General features: G+C 42.7%; 5 protein-coding genes across 5 annotated transcripts; 3 read left to right on the top strand and 2 right to left on the bottom strand.

Annotated features, from left to right (window-relative positions):
* The first annotated feature begins 551 nt into the window (after positions 1–551).
* On the top strand, positions 552–3,882 carry EAF02_008614 (uncharacterized protein). Its single transcript, XM_038904662.1, has 4 exons — positions 552–1,610; positions 1,680–2,286; positions 2,441–2,878; positions 3,007–3,882. The coding sequence occupies exons 1-4, from the start codon at positions 1,209–1,211 to the stop codon at positions 3,141–3,143; spliced, it is 1,584 nt and encodes a 527-aa protein (XP_038755719.1). The 5' UTR covers positions 552–1,208; the 3' UTR covers positions 3,144–3,882.
* A 1,650-nt stretch (positions 3,883–5,532) lies between these two features.
* EAF02_008613 (uncharacterized protein) lies at positions 5,533–7,089 on the top strand (the record flags this gene model as incomplete). Its single annotated transcript, XM_038904661.1, has 4 exons — positions 5,533–5,692; positions 5,746–5,936; positions 5,995–6,241; positions 6,293–7,089. The coding sequence occupies 4 exons, from the start codon at positions 5,533–5,535 to the stop codon at positions 7,087–7,089; spliced, it is 1,395 nt and encodes a 464-aa protein (XP_038755718.1).
* A 2,347-nt stretch (positions 7,090–9,436) lies between these two features.
* On the bottom strand, positions 9,437–11,388 carry EAF02_008612 (uncharacterized protein; the record flags this gene model as incomplete). The annotated part of the gene is made up of 6 exons (XM_038904660.1): positions 9,437–9,965; positions 10,129–10,393; positions 10,461–10,955; positions 11,012–11,206; positions 11,252–11,302; positions 11,370–11,388. The coding sequence occupies 6 exons, from the start codon at positions 11,386–11,388 to the stop codon at positions 9,437–9,439; spliced, it is 1,554 nt and encodes a 517-aa protein (XP_038755717.1).
* Positions 11,389–13,384: 1,996 nt separating this feature from the next.
* Positions 13,385–15,617, bottom strand: EAF02_008611 (uncharacterized protein; the record flags this gene model as incomplete). Its single annotated transcript, XM_038904659.1, has 6 exons — positions 13,385–14,096; positions 14,151–14,357; positions 14,416–14,750; positions 14,875–15,353; positions 15,406–15,480; positions 15,533–15,617. 6 exons carry the CDS (start codon positions 15,615–15,617, stop codon positions 13,385–13,387), a joined length of 1,893 nt encoding a protein of 630 aa, XP_038755716.1.
* A 749-nt stretch (positions 15,618–16,366) lies between these two features.
* EAF02_008610 (uncharacterized protein) lies at positions 16,367–18,265 on the top strand (the record flags this gene model as incomplete). Its single annotated transcript, XM_038904658.1, has 3 exons — positions 16,367–16,626; positions 16,753–16,976; positions 17,031–18,265. The coding sequence occupies 3 exons, from the start codon at positions 16,367–16,369 to the stop codon at positions 18,263–18,265; spliced, it is 1,719 nt and encodes a 572-aa protein (XP_038755715.1).
* Between the last annotated feature and the right edge of the window lie 250 nt (positions 18,266–18,515).

The raw sequence follows: 18,515 nt of genomic DNA, 5'->3' as shown, positions 1-18,515 counted from the left end.
ACGATTATCTCACGACTATTATGAAGAACTCTATTTCTCTCTTTCAATTCATTCTATTAATGTATCTCTCTCGATACAAGACTACTCATATACAAAGCAGAGGCAGAAGAATACAGCTCGTACCGATCATACCTAAGAAAAACACGAATGCTTTTTACAAATTAAAACATCTACCCCGCAATCCTTCTCGTGTCGTACAGCATGTCAAAGTAACAGCCAAGAGCATTCTCTACATAATGGCTAGCTGTCCCTTCCCCAAACATCCAACTTTAGTACTCCGCACTTGCGGCTGAACATCCCCATGCATTTTGGCTGCAGAAAAATCGATACCAAGAATATCACCGACTGTAAGTCGTTGCATCAAGCAATAGGAAAAATAAATTGTAACGTCAAGGTTCCATACCGTGCGGACCGCTCGTAACGTATCATTGAATAGATATACGAGAGAATTGAGTTTAGCTTCTGATGTATACATACAAGTTCAATGTGAACCAAGCTCCGCTCTTAGATATACTACCTATATATGCAGAAGCGGTGATGATGATAAGTAAACGTCCTGAAGACATACCCGCCTTATTCTATTCGTCAAGATATACTGCTGACTCAGACCGAATGCAAGCATGTACCCCGACTTCGGTACATGACTTCAAACACGCCCAATTCAATACTGAACTACCATTCCAACGTCGTCAACTTACCTACTTATCTACCTTCCTAATTTAGTTGTCCGGTCCGTGATATCTATCTAGAGTTGTCGGTTTGCTGGGAGTGCCAAGACCGCGGGGATTGATTGGGTTTTCCCCACATGCACTCACTCCCATCTATGGCTCTTTGGGAACGGTGCACCCACCCCCATTTTGGTAATCTGATATCATATCATAACGTCGCATCCCGTATCTGCAGAAGCATGAGTTGCAGCTTATCATCGATAAGTATCTATGGATGGATTGATCTCTTCTGCTTTCGCAAGCGCGATAAGGATTAAGATTTAATGAAGGGTTTCCTTAGGATTTTCATACAATATAGCATGATTCCAACGGGTGTGTTTGAGGATACACAGTGGGTGACGATTTACGAATATTGAATATTGGATGTTGGATATTGCGCATTAGACGACTATATCTTTCGAGATCGATTTCACATTCTAAGGATACTGGTTTTATTTTGAATTCTCTCATCTCCTCATCATCATCCATCCAGGAATCAAGATGCGGAAATCAGAAGACATGACCACAAAACCACACCTCCAAGATTTATCTCTCCCCATCGACCCCCCGCATCTCCCTAATAAACAAACGCACCTCGATGCGCAAACTGCGACGGAAATCGAGCATTCCATGTCTTTTCGCGATGCGCTTCGTCTCTACCCCGCGGCGATAGCTTGGTCTGCATTTTTCTCTCTCGGAATTATCATGACGGCTTTTGATCCCCAATTACTGGGAAGTTTATATGCGACACCTGCTTTCCAAAAGGATTTTGGATATAAATACAAGGGAGATTATATCGTGAGCGCGCAATGGCAGACGGCATTGGGAATGGGGAATCCGATTGGACAGGTGGTGGGAGCGTTACTTATTGGGTTTCCGATGGAGTGGTATGGAAGGAAATGGGTGGGTTTTCGAAATCTTTATAACCACGAAGGATTTGACGTGCGCTCGAAGCTAACTTGGTATTGGTAGACATATATGGCATGTGTATCCGGTACTGCAGCACTTATCTTCGTGCAGTTCTTCGCGCGCTCTCTCCCTGTTCTTCTCGTCGGGGAACTTATCGGCGGTCTCATCCTAGGCACATATACTACCATTGCCCCAACCTACGCATCGGAAGTATGTCCTATAGCGCTTCGCGGTCATCTAACTTCGTATGTCAATCTTTGTTTCGTGATGGGTCAACTCATCGCAAATGGGGTTATTGCTGGGACGTCTCGTCTCGATAATCATTGGGCATATAGTGCTCCATTTGCAATTCAATGGCTCTGGCCTCTCATCATTTTGATTGGTATCCCTTTCGCGCCTGAATCGCCTTGGTGGTTGGTCAGGAATGACAGACTTGAAGAAGCAGAGAAATCGCTGGATAGACTGTCGTCGAAGGAAATTAATAACAAATTGGTTCTGGCGATGATGATTGAGACGGATAGGTTGGAGTTGGAGATGGAGACGGGGACAACTTATTGGGATGTTTTTAATAAGACTAATATTAGGAGAACGGAGATCGCAATTGCGGTTTTTGTGACGCAGGTTTTCAGTGGGATTTATTTGGTGGGCTATGCGGCCTATTTCTTTCAACGTAAGTCTTCTTTCCTCTGGTGTTGTATCTGATTGTGTTGTATTTGATTCTTCCTTGAGAAGATTCAAGATCTTTTTCTAAAAAGTACATCCGTTCTCGCTACTTGGGTACTGTGTGAAGAACTAAATGATAATCTACTGACTCACTGTTCCAGTTGCCGGTCTTGCTGGATCCAAAGCATTTGATATGAGCGTCGGATTTCTAGCCGTTGGCTTCGTAGGAACCCTTTTGTCATGGATTTTGATATCAAAATTCGGTCGACGACGCATCTACAACATCGGCCTTGCGTTACTCACCACTATTATGTTTCTTATTGGGATTCTGGATTGTGTACCAAATTATGTGAATCGTCCAGGTGTCATCTGGGCACAATCGACGCTCATGATTGTTTGGAATGGTATCTTTGATCTTAGTGTTGGCCCCGTTTGCTACACGATTTTCTGTGAGGTATCAGCGACCAAAGTTCGTTCGAAAACTATTGCTGTGGCTACGGCAATGCAAGCACTTGTTGGAATAGTTATGACGGTTGCCATTCCTTATATGATTAACCCGGATCAAGCGAATTGGAGAGGAAAGATTGGATTTTTCTATGGTGAGTAAAATCTTTTGCATTATCAATTTTCACAACAGAGGAATACACCGATTGGTGGAGTTATTGGTTACAATCATTCACGACGATAATAAATATCGAAAAGAGTATAGTGACTGATGATTAGATAGGTGGTTGTTCGGTATTTTGTCTTATCTGGTGTTGGCTCAGAGTCCCAGAAACCAAAGGAAGGACGTACGAAGAATTGGATCTGATGTTCGCAAGAGGTGTCAAGACGAGAGATTTCAAACATTACAAAATCGTGTAATGTATTGTATATCCACACCAATTTGACTCGTTAATGAAATTAAAAATAGCACTTTCACTTGCAGATATACTGGTTTCGTCTTATGTTTCGTTCTCATTCTCACCACTGTACATTTTGATGGATCATCTTGTGCATGGTTGATGATGATGAACTTATTTCAATTGTGTTTATCTTCAGTGAGTGCATTGAAGGACTCCTTGCATTAACCCTACAACTTATGAATCGTTCCAATTTCTGGAGACCCCTAGTTTTGTGATCTTCACAATCCCAAGACACAATGATTGAATTTTGCAATGAAAGTTGAAACCCCAGAAATCGGCAAAGAAAGGTTGAGCGATTTAATGCCAAATCAATCCAATTAGCTCGTCGACACGACACGACACAACATGCATGACACAGCACGATAAATCAAATTGACATCATTTGTGTCGGCCAATCCGTCTGTCGGTGTTTTGGGTCAAATCCTGTCAATTTTGTCATTCCTGTCAATCCTGTCATCCATACTCGTGAGTCGTCGTCATATGTTCCGGGAGTCCGGAGTATTGATGGGCGATGATGTTCCAAGTTTTTTAGGATTGATCGATACCCAGGTCCAATTAGCTACGTAGATGGAAAGGTAGAGGGAAGAAAAGTAAGGTTATTCCGAGTTTCGTCCACCAATCTTCGTGTAAATGTGAAGATTTACTACCTCGAACTATGAGTTGTAATCTTATCTAGGCGTAGGTAATACTAAAGTAAGTTTCAACGGCAGATGAAAGAAAAAGGAAAAGATGTCCAAGGCCGTTGCAACCCGAGATCTGAAAAGGCTAAGGGCCTCAGGTATATATACATTGTTAGTCATCAGCGACGACCATATCGGTGCTAGAACAAGCCTTTTCCGAGCACCGAGACTATGTCACGTTCTTATCAAGGACAACGATTGGTCATGAATTTTCCTAAGTTTTTCGTCGTGTTTTCTAGCGTGTCGTATCATTTCTAATCTAACGTCGTCAAATGAATATCTTATGATGCTAATAAGAAGCTAACAATGCCTTAGTAAGCCTTACCCATGGCCAAGGCATTACCACGATGAAATTTTATACTGCGGAATTAAGCACAAAGCATAATCTATACGAAGCTTTCTTTCACACTATGATCCCAGAAGGAAACTCCCACGCTTTGCCTCAATGGTTCTCTTCCCCCCCTCATCACGCATCGACTGCGATTCCGATGATACCCCAAAATGAGGGGGGGGATGACAATCACTCAAACCACTCGAGCCACTGCGGATATCGCGTCAAGGCAGCGAGGGGTTGGGAAAATATGAGACCATTTTCATCTACTCTACCCCATAGATAGATGTGCATATGTCTCAAAGATAGATGATCACATCTGTTTACCAATTCCGGATTCCGTCTCGGTTTTCTTATCTACGGAGTACGAATACAGTGCGTGCTTGGTATCTTTTTTATACTTTCGCCGCAATGAACTGAAAGGAAAGGAGTGGATACAAGACGTTGAATGGATGCAAAATACACCTCCAACCATTTAAAGCTACTTTCGTCTAAAGGCGGCCCGACGAGGCTGCGGGAGTTGTCGAATAAAGCTACTGACTCGCATGATCTGCAACGTAAGGCGAAATCAGCCAGGTACAAGCTTGAAAAAATTAATTCATTCGAATTTTTAGCATCAATTTACTCCAGATTTTGATGTTGGAGAAGAGAGAAGTCAAACGTGGTGACTTTGGGACATCGTGTCGATTACTTGCATCAGTGATCAAGTCCAATCCAACTCATGTTGTTGGCAAGATTCATATCCTCAAGGTTTGGCATGCAATACCACGCACTACCCCAGATTCAATACCCTGAATTAGTCAAAACGTACATGGTCAATACCGAGATCACACTGAATTATTATCAGATTATGGCGATTTCATGGAGACCGTTGTTCACGTCGCCTCGGCAAAACATAATAGTTACTTTTTAGTGGAGTCACAAAGGAACAAATGGTCCACTGTCACTGATGAAACTCCATAGAAAAGAATTTTACTTACGTCTTAGGAACCACCTTCCAACATGGTCTTACCATTCGCACTGACGTTCCCCTCATTGAACTTACTTGAATTCAATAGAAATTGATTGTCAATCTTTGGCTTATCTCGGTGTCGAGCGTGTCTAGCCCCGTCCAGAAACCCTACATATTTTCGTCTCGTGTCCACATCTTGATGTTATCTTGCTATCTTTCAACTCTCTTTCAACACTCAGCTACTCCTTCTTCAACTGATAGCTTCAATCCTTTATTCTTGTTCCAACGACCGTCATTAGCATCCGAAATCGACAGCAACATCTCTCGACTGTTGAGAAAAGGCTCAAGACAAAAATTTGCAAACGAATCATAAAAATCTGCAAATATGGACCCCGAAAAGGCAACTTCGAATAAAGCCACCAAAGATGATATCACAGCCGCCAACAATGTTCGTGGTAACATCAGGGCGGACGATCAGTCCTCCGATATGAAGGTAGCAGAGGTACTCGATGCTTTTGGTAATGAGGAAGGCGCAGAGGTTCAATGTAAGCTTTTTAACTCCTTGATTAGCGAAAGAATTGGCTGACAGTATCATCAGACAAAACCATGACTTGGTGGCAAGGAGCAATCGTTATGATTGCTGAAAATATCTCCCTTGGTATCCTTTCTCTACCAGCTGTTTTGGCCAAGGTTGGTCTCATTGGTGGTCTCATCTCGATTCTTGCTCTCGGTGTTTTCACTACATATTCTGGTTACATCTTGTGGCAATTCAAAATGCGATATCCTCAGGTATGTTAGGTTCTAGGAATAGTCTTTGAATATTTACAGTTTCTAACAAATTTCTTAGGTTACAACTTATGTAGACATTGGTGGTATCTTGATGGGAACCTGGGGAAGAGAGATCTTCGGTGCTGCTTACGTCATTTATTGCATTTTCTGCATGGCATCGCATCTTTTGACTTTTACCATTGCCATGAATGTTCTCACGAACCATGCAACTTGTACTATCATCTGGGGTGTCGTTGGATTGGTTGTCTTCAGTTTCCTCTCTTTGAACAGAACCCTCAAGAATGTCTCGTTCTTGTCCATTGTTTGTAAGTTTCGCCAAGTCCTCTATTACCGAATTTCGCTAACCGCTGCAATAGCATTCACCAGTATTCTTTCCGCCGTCGTCCTCACCATGGTCGCCTTGGGTGTATCGCCAAAAGCCGACGCCACAGACATGAAGGGAACTTACAGCCCATCATTCCCAACCGCTTTCAACAGTATTTCCAACGTTGTTTTCGCATACGGTGGTCACGTTGCCTGGGTCAGCTTCATTGCTGAACTCCGCGATCCAAAGGACTTTCCAAAGTCTCTCGTCCTTCTTCAAACTGTCGATATCAGTCTTTACTTCGTCGCTGCTCTCGTCATTTACAGATATGCTGGTGAAGATGTCGCAAGTCCAGCTCTTAACAGCAACAGTCCTATTGTTCGCAAGGTTGCATGGGGAATCGCTTTACCAACCATTATTATCGCAGGAGTTATCTTTGCTCACGTCACTGTTAAATATATTTACATTCGACTTTTCTCCGGAACCAAACACTTGAACAGTCGAGGATTGATCGCCACCGGAACTTGGATCGCTCTCGCTTTCGGAACATGGACTGTCGCGTGGATTATTGCCGAATCCATTCCCGTCTTTTCCGATCTCCTCGGTTTCATTTCTGCTCTTTTCGCGTCTTGGTTTTCTTACGGTCTCCCTGGTATCTGCTGGTTTTATATCAACTGGGGATCATGCATGCAAGGCTCCAAGCAAATCTTCTTGAGTTTCGTTAATATTGTCTTGATTATTTTAGCGTGCATTATGTGTTTTGCGGGTTTATACGCTAGCGGTTATTCTATGAACTTGGATACTGCTACTTCTCACGGTGCTTGGTCTTGTGCGGATAACCAACATTAATTGGTTATCTTGGGATTATATTATAGCAGTTGCATTGCATTGCGTTGCGAGGTCTTCTTTATTTTCTTGGGAAAAGCAATCGAAAAGCGAAAGGCAAAAAGCAAAAAGCAAAAAAGCATGATACCCAATAGGGAATTTCATATCGGTGGAGGCTTCTTTTATGATATCGAATTCCGGTTTATAGGATTTGGGCAATTAGGTGTCTTAGGCGCGTATGTACTTTGGGAGTACGAATTTTGGGATGGGGGGCATTCTCACTTGATTGAATGAATGGATGGGGTCGAGCTGGATATGAATGACTGGCCTTTTTTGTATATTATCGGGTAATGTTGTGATGAGAATTATGGTGTGATGATTAAATTATCTAAATGAATGGAGATTGATTCATTGGAATAGATGGTTTTTTGAATGGTTTCGATGACGTGAATACATAGTGAATTTGTGATGTTGAGATGAGATTGATGTGAGGATATATTAATGAAGTTCATGGTATCAAAAGCGGGAGATATAAACTCTCCTCGATGAGATACGATGAGATGCGATGAGATGATATGAGATGAGAACTACAATCTTCTAGCTGGCGGGAATGGAACTCATCGCATACGGCAACTGCTACATCTTTTCCCTCTCTACAAACCTGAAGAGAGATAGAGAAAGAAAGCAGAAAGTACATCACCAAGCGAATGAATGACAAGACAAAATAGCACGGAAACAAGTTGTTTGAAGATCTGATTGATTTTGAGGAATGTCATCTATACGTAGGTAGGTAGGTAGGTAGGTAGTAGGTAGGTAGGAGGTAGGTAGGTAGGTAGGTAGTAGGTAGGTAGGTAGGTAGGAGGTAGGTAGGTAGGTAGGTAGTAGGTAGGTAGGTAGGTAGGTACATGCATGTGTGCACGATGGAGTAAGGAGTACGGAATACGGAGATGAGAACTTGTGATCTCTTTACTGTATTGTATCATACTGGATTGTAATTTGTGAGTACCTGGATATCTATCTGAATTATTTTTCTCCCCCCCTCCCTCTCTGCAGCACTATACATACCATACCCCATACACAACACACCCACCCATTAGATACATCATCCACACCATACCACATGATCACTCTCTCCATCTCCATCTCCATCTCCCGATGCTCCCATCCCTGCGCCCGGATATGTATTTACTACGGAGTACTCGTGCTGCCAGAAAGTATGCAACTCCGGCACTAAATACACTATATCGGCTTTAATGGGCCAATAGAATCCACTGCTTCCTTCAATCCCACTATATTAAATAGAGATTTGGAAAAATGAATCAATTGAATAGCTCGCTTATATTGAAGCCCTACTACTTTCAGCACAAATTTCAATAACGTATGCCCCTTTTGAGCACTAGAAAGCTTCCCCACAGTGGCTTAATCCTATTGAAGCAAGAGTTGCATACTTTCTGACCGCACAAGTACATCATCGAATATTCCTAGCGTCTTCTCCCCATCTCGTCTCGCGATTCTCATCATCCCACTCTATGCCGCTGTCATATGTACGAAGTACAGGTACTTTTCTCCGAGTACCGGGAGGTATCCATTCTGTACTTGGGTGTCTAATGTACCTAGGTACGCTAATGAATAATGAATAATAAAATACCCGAATACCTTCGTAGGTATCCCTGTTTTTATTTATGTGGGGTTGCTCCACTTGTGCGGATTCTTGTGGAGGATGATGTGAGTATGTGGGTATTTATATGTTGTGATAAAGTTGCAGATGGTATATAAATCAACTAGGTCGCTTAGCTCAGTTGGTTAGAGCGTGGTGCTAATATCTTCCCTGATTCATCAGTAAGACAAAAACGCCAAGGTCGGCGGTTCGACCCCGCCAGTGATCACTTTTTGGTTTTACTTCTTTTGCATTTTCAAGTTGGGGTTGTTGGATGCATGTGAAGAAATATATATGTAGGGATGAAATAGATGAGAGACAAAGGATTTGTATAGAGAGACTACATGTATGTCTATGTTGTGTGCGTTGCTTTTTGGTGATAGGAAAGCTTGAGGAAGAAGAATATATCAAAACGAGCTGAAATATCAGAGTTCCGTATGCGTATGTACTATATCTACCTAGGTATTCATGATATTTCGATGTTTGGAAAGTCGCTAGTATGAGGGCAAAGTAAATTTTCTCTATTTCAGACCCTCGAATTTGAGCGATCAGAGTTGTCTTGAGAAAGAACCCCTCTTTACAACGACTAACCTATAATTAGTCGTACCATCTCTGATCAACAAATGATGCTAGCTGTTGAGCTCTTATCTTTCGTACATGGTGGTTGTGGCCGCGTGATAATCATTTGAGATTAGATGTTTTCAAATAGTGAGGTCAGACTAAGTTCATCCATTGCCGCGCTTCAGTTTGAAACAGCTTTTTGGAGTCCTCAGAAGTCTTCAGTCTGTAGAATCCTACTCGGCGATAATGGTTGCTATCTGACTCCATAGCAGGCTGTAGAATTAAGCCGGAGATTGGTTTGGCCTGGGCACTGAGTTTACAAAAGTTCAAAAGCCAGAGGTCTTCTCTGTCGGTAGCACATTTGTTTGTTATGTCGGTATGTTCTAGATCATATTCTTGGTCCATAACCGAAAATTTTACGCCCATGGGGTATGAATTCTTCCAGATGAGCTTACCGGGGCCTTTTGAGAATGCATTCAGGCGAAGTATTGGGGGTTGAGAGTCAGTTGCTGGTATATACTCGTGATTAGATTGGTGGGAGAGTTGTTGGTCTGTATTCAGCACTTCGGAGTCTTCCATGTGGAAAATCCCTTGGTAGAAGGAGAGGTGTTGGTGAGAACACCATGACCAAGAGGGCCAGCTTGAGTCTAGGGATGAGTTTCCGAGAGGGATCCACATCAAGCTATACTTCATATTAGTCTTGAAAGTGATAGAAGGAGTTATAGAGTCAGAAGTCGGCCTATATAATCTGGAACAAAGATGAGAAAGAAAAAGTATATTTTTGACACTGATTCGGATTTCGAGCACAGATTTGTATAGGATACTTCAGTGCAAATTTCACTTACCATCTAGGAAGGTCCTCGAGAAACGTGCCAAAAATGTTTGTATGAAATCCAAGGCGTTTCTGAAACAAAGCAGAGCAAGCTGCAAAAGCAGCTGCTTTGTCTGAAGAGTATGATAAGTTGCGTTGACAATACTGGTCTACAAGATTGTAGTAAAGCCTTACAAGTGCGTCAAAACTAAGATCATTAAAATTGAGTACAGTCGGATGCCCAAGCCGTCGGGCTTTTATGAAGCCAGCTTCTACTCGTAAGCCTGCGAGATCATTCTCTGTGAGCTCTTGTTCAGGGCTTGTCTCCATAAAAAAATCCCTTTGCACATTCAAAATATATCCTACCACAGGTAAAGTGTAGAATACGGGGAGAGAGAACGCGTTCTTGTAAAGTCCACGCCCTGGTATTCCAGATACTCCTTTGATGGATGTCCCACGTCCAATCAATGGGAAATTCGTTCTGCAAACCGTACAGATCTTGACTGAACATAATGTAGGATCCAGGCTCGCTATTCATCGGGTAGAAAGGCAGTTTGACTGATGGCTCTAACGACGAATAAGGGGGTAGGAAGCCGGATTTACTATTGATACCAGATGTGGCGCAGATGCATAACGCTGCGTTCCCGTAAACATCGCCCATACGTGCGATTTCTACGGACTTGTCGGGAATGGAATCTTGAAGAATGCAAATAGAATCGATCCACAGATACTGAAATCCCAGGTCACGAGTAGCAATGACGGCATCCCTAAACGTGGCGGGCAAATCTTCCAAAGGCATTCCTTCCATCCGAGACGACAGAGTTGATGTTTGACTTGTATATTGAGCTTCGAATGGGTGTTCTTTGGATATTCCCAGCAGTGGCTCAGGGTCACATATTTATCGATAATTCCATTACCCATGACAATCTTAGGAGGCGAGCTTTTGACATCTATAACCCTTGTGGGTAGGATACTAGGCGTCGTGTCTCGACAAGTATCATGCTTGTCGCACATTCTCAACCACATCTGCGCAATGCTGATGGCTTCATAATTCCATGTTCGTGATCCAGGACGAACCAGGAAGTACTTCGAAGAAGTGTTTCCACCGTCGCCTAGTCGAATCAGCAATACAGTCCGTCCACAGGATTGGATCTTACCATATTCTGCGTACAGGACAAAACTAGCTTCAGATTCCCAAGCACCATCCACTTTAAATATCAGATTGTTGTAAATTGGCAGTTTCAACTGACATCCATAACTTGCGGAAATATTTACTTCTAAGAAGAATCAACATGGTAAGCAATTGTTACACAAGTAAGATTGATGGACATATCTACCTCCGTTCTTGAAGAACGGCTTTCAGCAAACGTGCGCAAGAGGACATCCCTCAAAGCCCCGCAGAGGTTGCAACCATCGTTAAACGAGACCAAAAGACCTGGGAAGTCAGGCGTTGTATCTTTTCGATGATATGGCACTTCAACGTGATACACCCAATTTTCCTCAGCACGTCCGGGTAAGCCACGGTCAACAGTGAATTCCTGGCACTGTCTGCAAGGAGAATTTACCAAAGCCATCCTGCTATCGGATTGCTTTTAAAACTTTGCACTCGTCGTTGAGAGAGAGAGAATCGGAGATTTTGAAGAGGGGGAGGTAAGGAATGTAATGGTGTGGTAAGCTCGTTTGGACAGCCATGATGTCAAACCCCTGCTGTTTCCATGTGTGGGTGTAGAGAGAATATAGATATATGAGTAGTACGGTGACGAGTTTCCTCGAGAATGATATATCTCTCTATGATCGAGACTCCTGCCTTCCTGTTGGGTGATCTGTCTCAGAGAAATGTTTTAAACCTGCAGATTGCCCACGCGAAATTCCGCGTAAGTGATTTGACTTCGAGTGACTCCACAGAATTCTATTTCTGCTCAGTTATACAAGAGCTTGATGTTCAATAAACTCCATTTCTGCTTCAAACGTCTCTGCTCGCTTATCTCCCCCTATATTCGCATATAGGTTGATTTCATTTCGAAGCTGATGTACCTGTCGTAAAAGACTTGTTGATACAACTCATACCTTAAGTTTACTATGTCAAAGAAATCGGCACATTAGTCTTGCCCAAAGAGTAGTGGGACTGAAAATTGCACGATCGGAATCCGACCAAATATGTTCCTTGTGCGATCCCACTCGCTGCTGTGCTTCGGCCATGATGCAGTACATCGCTCAGTCTTAACGTTTGAGTATAGTGTAATACTGACAAATCTCTTTCACATACGACCATAGACTAAGAGAATTGGGCATCCCGTCCGCTCTGCCATACACAAGCTTCAGATCGGTGGATTAGTAGTTGGGTGGGTGACCACCAGCGATCCCCACTGTTGTATGTTTTGACTTTTTTTGCTTTCCTCAATTTTTTATACGTTGTTGTTGCGTCGTTTCGTGTGGAGGGTTGGATTTTGCGAGGATGTTGAAGGGAGGCAAAAGGGCGAAGATTTGGAGAAACTGTCTTTGTCATCAGATCGGGTAGTATCTGGTGTATCAACTAATCTCGATTTCGTGTCTGTATGAAGGTTTCAACTGGTACCAATTTTTGATCCTTAGCACGAAATACTCTACGATAGATAGATTACTTCGCAGTACATAATTTCGCAATGGGAAAGGTTCTTGAATCCCGTCTCGTGTAAACTAGTACCTTCCTTCTTGAACAGTAATTGAGCCATCTAATCTCTTCATATCGAAGCGTTGCCGAATCTTCATTACCACGTATCATGGCGTCTATATACCATCAGGCATTGGTGCAGGTTGAATTCGTCAGATATTTACTGTAAATAGTTGATTTTGGAAGGATATCCTCAGCATCTTTGAGATCGATGTAATATATACAGGATCACATCCTGAATCTGCCATGGGCTCTTTCTGAAGTTCGCACAGAGTCAGAGGCTGAAGTAATTGATAGCTGAGAGACTGGGTGGGTTTTCTACTTGACTTATTTCACAATTGGACATCAGATCCAGGCTTAGATTGGATAGGAAAATGTATTGCGAAGGGAAAAAAATGATTTTTCGTAACTGAAGAGCTAGGAGAAAGTTCAACGCAACAATTTTATGATGCAGATGATAGGTCTGGAGTATGTGGCGGGTGGAAATAATTATGGTCAGAAGAAATGGTGTTATTTTCTCAGAACCATCATAATACTAGTCACCATCGATATTCCTAATCTGGTTCTTGACATATTATATATGTTTCATTGCATATTGCTATGATCTCCAGGTACTGTCGGCTCTCCTTGTAGAGCCAACCTATCCTAAAAGCTCTGCAGGAGCCTCAACCCACTTATCCCTCACGTAGTCCGCAAATCCCTTTCCCAGACAATCCAATCGACTACTGCTACTAACACCTCTCCCCAGATACCCATAGATCACGAAATGTACCGCCATGATTGCTGAAAACTCAACTCTTTCAATTACATATCCTTCTTTCCATTCTTCGCCTAATAATTCTTGCATTTTCGAACGACTGAAATAGTTCTGAAGCCAGCTGTATAATTTAGGGTTTGAGGATGATGGGATAAATATTCCGCAGTCGAGATTGGCGCCTTTATCGCCGGAGCGAGCGAGTACTATATCGCCTAGTCGAACACTTTTTGTAGGTCCAAATGTGGAGAGAGATTGTGGAGAGACAGTGTCGTATGTAGCGCGGCAAGTGAATGGTTGATATTTTGGTGGGTGTCCGCATTTGAATGTCTGTACTTGATTGTCGGAATTGATGATATGCACTTGTTCATCAAGTTGATCTTGAGGAAAAAGCGCTGGATAATATGCCAGGAAGGGTTTGGGGATCGCAGTACGCATATCGAGGGATGCGTGGAAACCTGAGAAGTGTTGAAGAGATATTTCGGTGAGGGCTTTGACTAGGCCTTGAAGAGTTGCAGCTTCGACGGCTTCGGCGAATACACGGCAATAAGTTGTGCTGCTGAGTTGTGTCGAAGGATTCATTTCGGATACACCGATGCTGTATAATCAGTAACTCGTTTATTCAAAATTGCACGTAAAAAGGGACTCTTACGTTTGAAATTCCAAGAGTTCAAAAGATTTATCGATTCCAGCAATTTGTAATTTTCTTCTCATCTGCGTTTCAAATAGAGCCCATTTTTGTTTGGTACCATAACCTGTTGCGTTTACCAGAATCTGGCATTGATATCCGGCATGATAAAATATTGCTGCTTTGGTTGTTGGAGGTGGCGGAAGATCAGTAACACCGGTAACTTTGACACTTTTACCATTACATTAGTGACCAAATCTCGACATGTAGGTAAATTTTTGACACTCACCGGTTCTCAGATAATTGAGAGACAGATATATTATCAAGGACGGCAGTCACATCACTATTCAGGTAATGATTACCTTGAATCTCATACAGAAATTGGGCCACAACAGTATCAGAAGTAATCATCCCACCAGTAGCTTCATGTTTAGTGATTGTGCAAGAACCATCTGCTTCGATTTCCGCAATAGGGAATCCTGGATCAACGAAAATGTCCTGATCATATTCAGTGAAGCCAGAAAAATTGGCTCCAGTTACATAGGCTGAACATTCTATTAGATGACCGGCGTTCAAAGATCCAGCAAGAGAGTCATAATCAGTTTCTGACCACGAGTGCCAATACTAAAATGTCCGACAGTCAGTAAATACCTATATGAAAACATTTTCACGGGACCAAAAAAAGTTGTTCAATAGGAAACCGCGGAAGAAAGAATGTTAATGAAATTGGTATTATCATTAGACTTACCCATGCAGCGGCAATCACAGGAGATGCGTCAGAAACTCGCCCGCAAATTATAATATCGGCACCTTCACGCAAACCCTTAACAATAGCATGAACTCCAAGATAAGCACTACTTAAAACAATAGGAATCGATCTACCTTCCAAAAACGAGAAGGTATTGGCCGGTAATTCTAGGTCTTGGTTCCATGAATCAAAGTGTTTCGGTAACTTTCCACGTAAGGATGCCATATCCGGTCCAATATGTGAAATCAGGTCATCTCCAGAGACCCAGCCAACCTTAAGAGCAATGCCGCGTTGTTTGGCAAGTTCGTCAACTTTTCTTGCTAAGCCTTCGGGATTCAAAGCTCCTCCGTTAATAACAACCTTGGTCTTTTTCTCGGCTAGCAATTCAAGAGATTGAGACAATCGCTCTAAAGCAGTTGAGATATATCCTGGATGATTTCCAGCTCTATATGCCTCTACATTCTCCGCCATATTCATCTCTTCCGAGGGTTTATTAGTTTCGTTCATGTTTCTCACACATCAATGACATACCTGCAAGGTAGTCACCGGTAACGAAATCGACATTTCCTAATGAAATCTGTTTGTACATCCTATAAGCGGGATCACCTCAGGGGAGAGTCAGTGTCTTTCTCAGGGACTCATATCAGAAATCACGAACATAAGTAACGCGAACAATTGGCAACTCTGACGGGTCTTTTGGGCTGAAAAGCCCCATGGATTGGCGTTTCATTTGTCGCCGCCATAGCATCGAAGCTGGGCTCCGATTGACAAGATATTGATATGTAAAGGTAATGACGAAGAAGAGGAATGAAGAAAGGCGAATCTGAAGAGATTAATTTCACATGAAGCCGATATATGAGTTTGGCTACATCATTTTTCATCAACCTCGGTGGCTTGTAGTTACCCTTGGGGTTTGAGACTACTGTAGGTGATGCTGCGTTGGGTAATTTTTATGCTAGCGGATGAAGAGGATCTGCCGTCAAGATTTGCAGCCATGACCACAACTAAGTTATGTATAGTGTTTGATATACAACACATACTTCTAGCGACCACCGTGAAACAAGCAATGATAAGTCACTGCGGTAATGACGGAAATGGCGAATCTCCTTTCACTGTGCTTGATACCAGATTGTGGGGTAACAGCATGCGGCCGATCTGCGGCTCATACTGAAAACGCAGAGTCTATTCCATCCCAATTCCCTAATAGGAAATTTCTCGTGAAACCATCATCGGCCTAAAAGACTCAGACAACAACACGACAGCCCAGAGCTTCTTTTGTGTCAATTAACTCACTGTCTGAATGTTTTCCTATAGTAAAAATATGGATAATGCGTGTCACTTAAGCCGAGGCCCGTTGATGGGTTCCCGGAAAGTTAAAAAGCTTGATAGTGTGGCTACCACTCTGTCAGTATGAGTACTCCTATAAAGAGCTTCCGGTGGAAGGTACCTTTTCAAGTATCATTTGTCACTCAATCGATATAACAAGACGATCATGTATTCTGTACCAGAAGAGAGCAGGAAGGTTTTCCAACAAGGGATATTGGAAAATCCCACCATCATCCCCAACCTGCCAAAGGACTTTCAAGATCATGCCAAGAAGATCAAATTCGAAGGAGAGGATGCTCCAACTATACCAATAAACTGGCGATTCGCTGAGAGTATATCTTCAATCAAAGCTTTGGAAGCGACGGTGCTTTTATCGCTGTTGAAAAAGAAATATGATGTGGAGCCGAAAGAAGTTATCATCAACACGTGAGTAACCTTGATCATACTACAGCGACGCCGTCTCGTCTCCTAAATTCACACCCTTGCCCCTTCCCTCATATCACATCCGCTTTCGCTTTCGCAACGACAGTTAACAAATTGCAATAAATACAGCGATCATGCACAACTCTTTATCATGTCTACTCTATTGTGGGAGATTAATCACGAAGGAACCAAGGTGACACTATTCAATGCCTCTGATCCGAATTCTGAAAATGGAAAACTTCTTGCAAAATGGTTCCCTTCAACCGATATTCACAGATTACAAGGAACATATCATCGTGCCTCTTGTACAAACATCTACAAGACAAAAGATGGAAAGTACTTTCATATACATGGTAAGAGTGCTTCTGAATGATTTTGGAGATGTCATATTTGCTTACTTCGTTCAGGAAGCATGAATCCAGATCCTAGCTTGGATAGTATTGGACTACCTCATGAAATGGACCAGCCAAGCGTTGAAGCGTCTTGGAATCCATTCATAGAAAAATTAGGACAAATAGATTCGGATGACATGCAAAGAATAGCATCAGATGAGTACAAACAGGCAGGAACGATTTGTTGGACAAAGGAAGAATATAAAAATAGCGAGCATGGCAAAGCCAATGCTAACGCTGGATTATTTGAAATCAGACATTATCCAAATACCACCCAAGGTGCAAGTTGGTGGCCCGAAACAGAGCAAACAAGTCCAAAGCGACCTTTGGCTGGCTTGAAAATCGTTGACATCACCCGAGTCATCGCAGCTCCAGCAATTGCAAGGGGTTTAGCAGAATTGGGTGCAAGTGTCATGAGGATCACTCCTCCGCATCTCCAGGACTATTCTCAACTGCACTGCGATCTGAATTGGGGAAAATGGAACACCCATTTGGACTTCAGGAACAAGGATGATCTTGAGAAAGCCAAGGAATTGATACGAGACGCAGATGTTGTTGTTACTGGTTACAGACCGGGAGTCCTTGATAAATATGGGCTCGGGAATGATGGCATTCGCGAGCTAGTCAAAGGCAGAAGTCGAGGTATTATCATCGCAAGAGAAAATTGTTACGGATGGCATGGTCCTTGGTCATATCGAAGTGGATGGCAACAGATTAGCGACGCAAACTGTGGTGTCTCTATGGAATTTGGTCGAGCTATGGGCAACGATGAGCCTGTCACACCTATCTTACCAAATTCGGACTACTGCGCTGGAGTTTCAGGTATTGTTGGAATCCTTCAAGCACTGATACAGCGCTCAGAAACTGGCGGCTCCTACGAAATGAATGTGGCTCTAAACTACTATTCTCAGTGGCTTGTCAACTCATGTGGCATGTATCCACAAGAAGTTTGGGAGGATCTATGGTCAAGGAATTGCAAACCTGTATTCCGACACTACCACAATATGAACTACACAATGTCCAGGCTATTCCAGACCCTAATAAAGTCAGGCACTGGCAAAAGTATTTTACGCGATGAATTCTTCGAGAATAGAGAAACTAAGGCTGTCGGGGTAAATATCAAAACTGTAAAACCTATTTTAAGGTTCCCGAACAAAGAGGTGGAATTGAGGTACAACGTTGGTACCAGAACAAACGGTGTTGATGCTGCGCATTGGCCGACTGATCTGATGACAGAAATAGTAGTATAAATGCCTATCAATTTTGACTATTATTCACTTGTGAGTAACAAAGCTACTGTTTTGCAACCGTAGAGACTGTATCGAAAGGCGATATACCGCACAACTACTGTCTCAGTCGTTAATATGAAATGTCGCTGCGCCGCAATACCTTGCGTGCTTTTCCACAATGAGCTGAGTTATCACCGCCACCAACTATTGGTATCTGCTAGTTCAATACTTTATCTGCTAGTTCTTTGTTAATGTTGCACATCTCTACTCC

This window comes from Botrytis sinoallii, assembly GCF_014898435.1.
Source record: "Botrytis sinoallii strain Bc 23 chromosome Unknown BSIN_016, whole genome shotgun sequence".
Classification (NCBI taxonomy): Eukaryota; Fungi; Ascomycota; class Leotiomycetes; order Helotiales; family Sclerotiniaceae; genus Botrytis; species Botrytis sinoallii.
The sequence above is the reverse complement of the archived record's forward strand: the minus strand, read 5'-3'. Positions and strand labels throughout refer to the sequence as shown.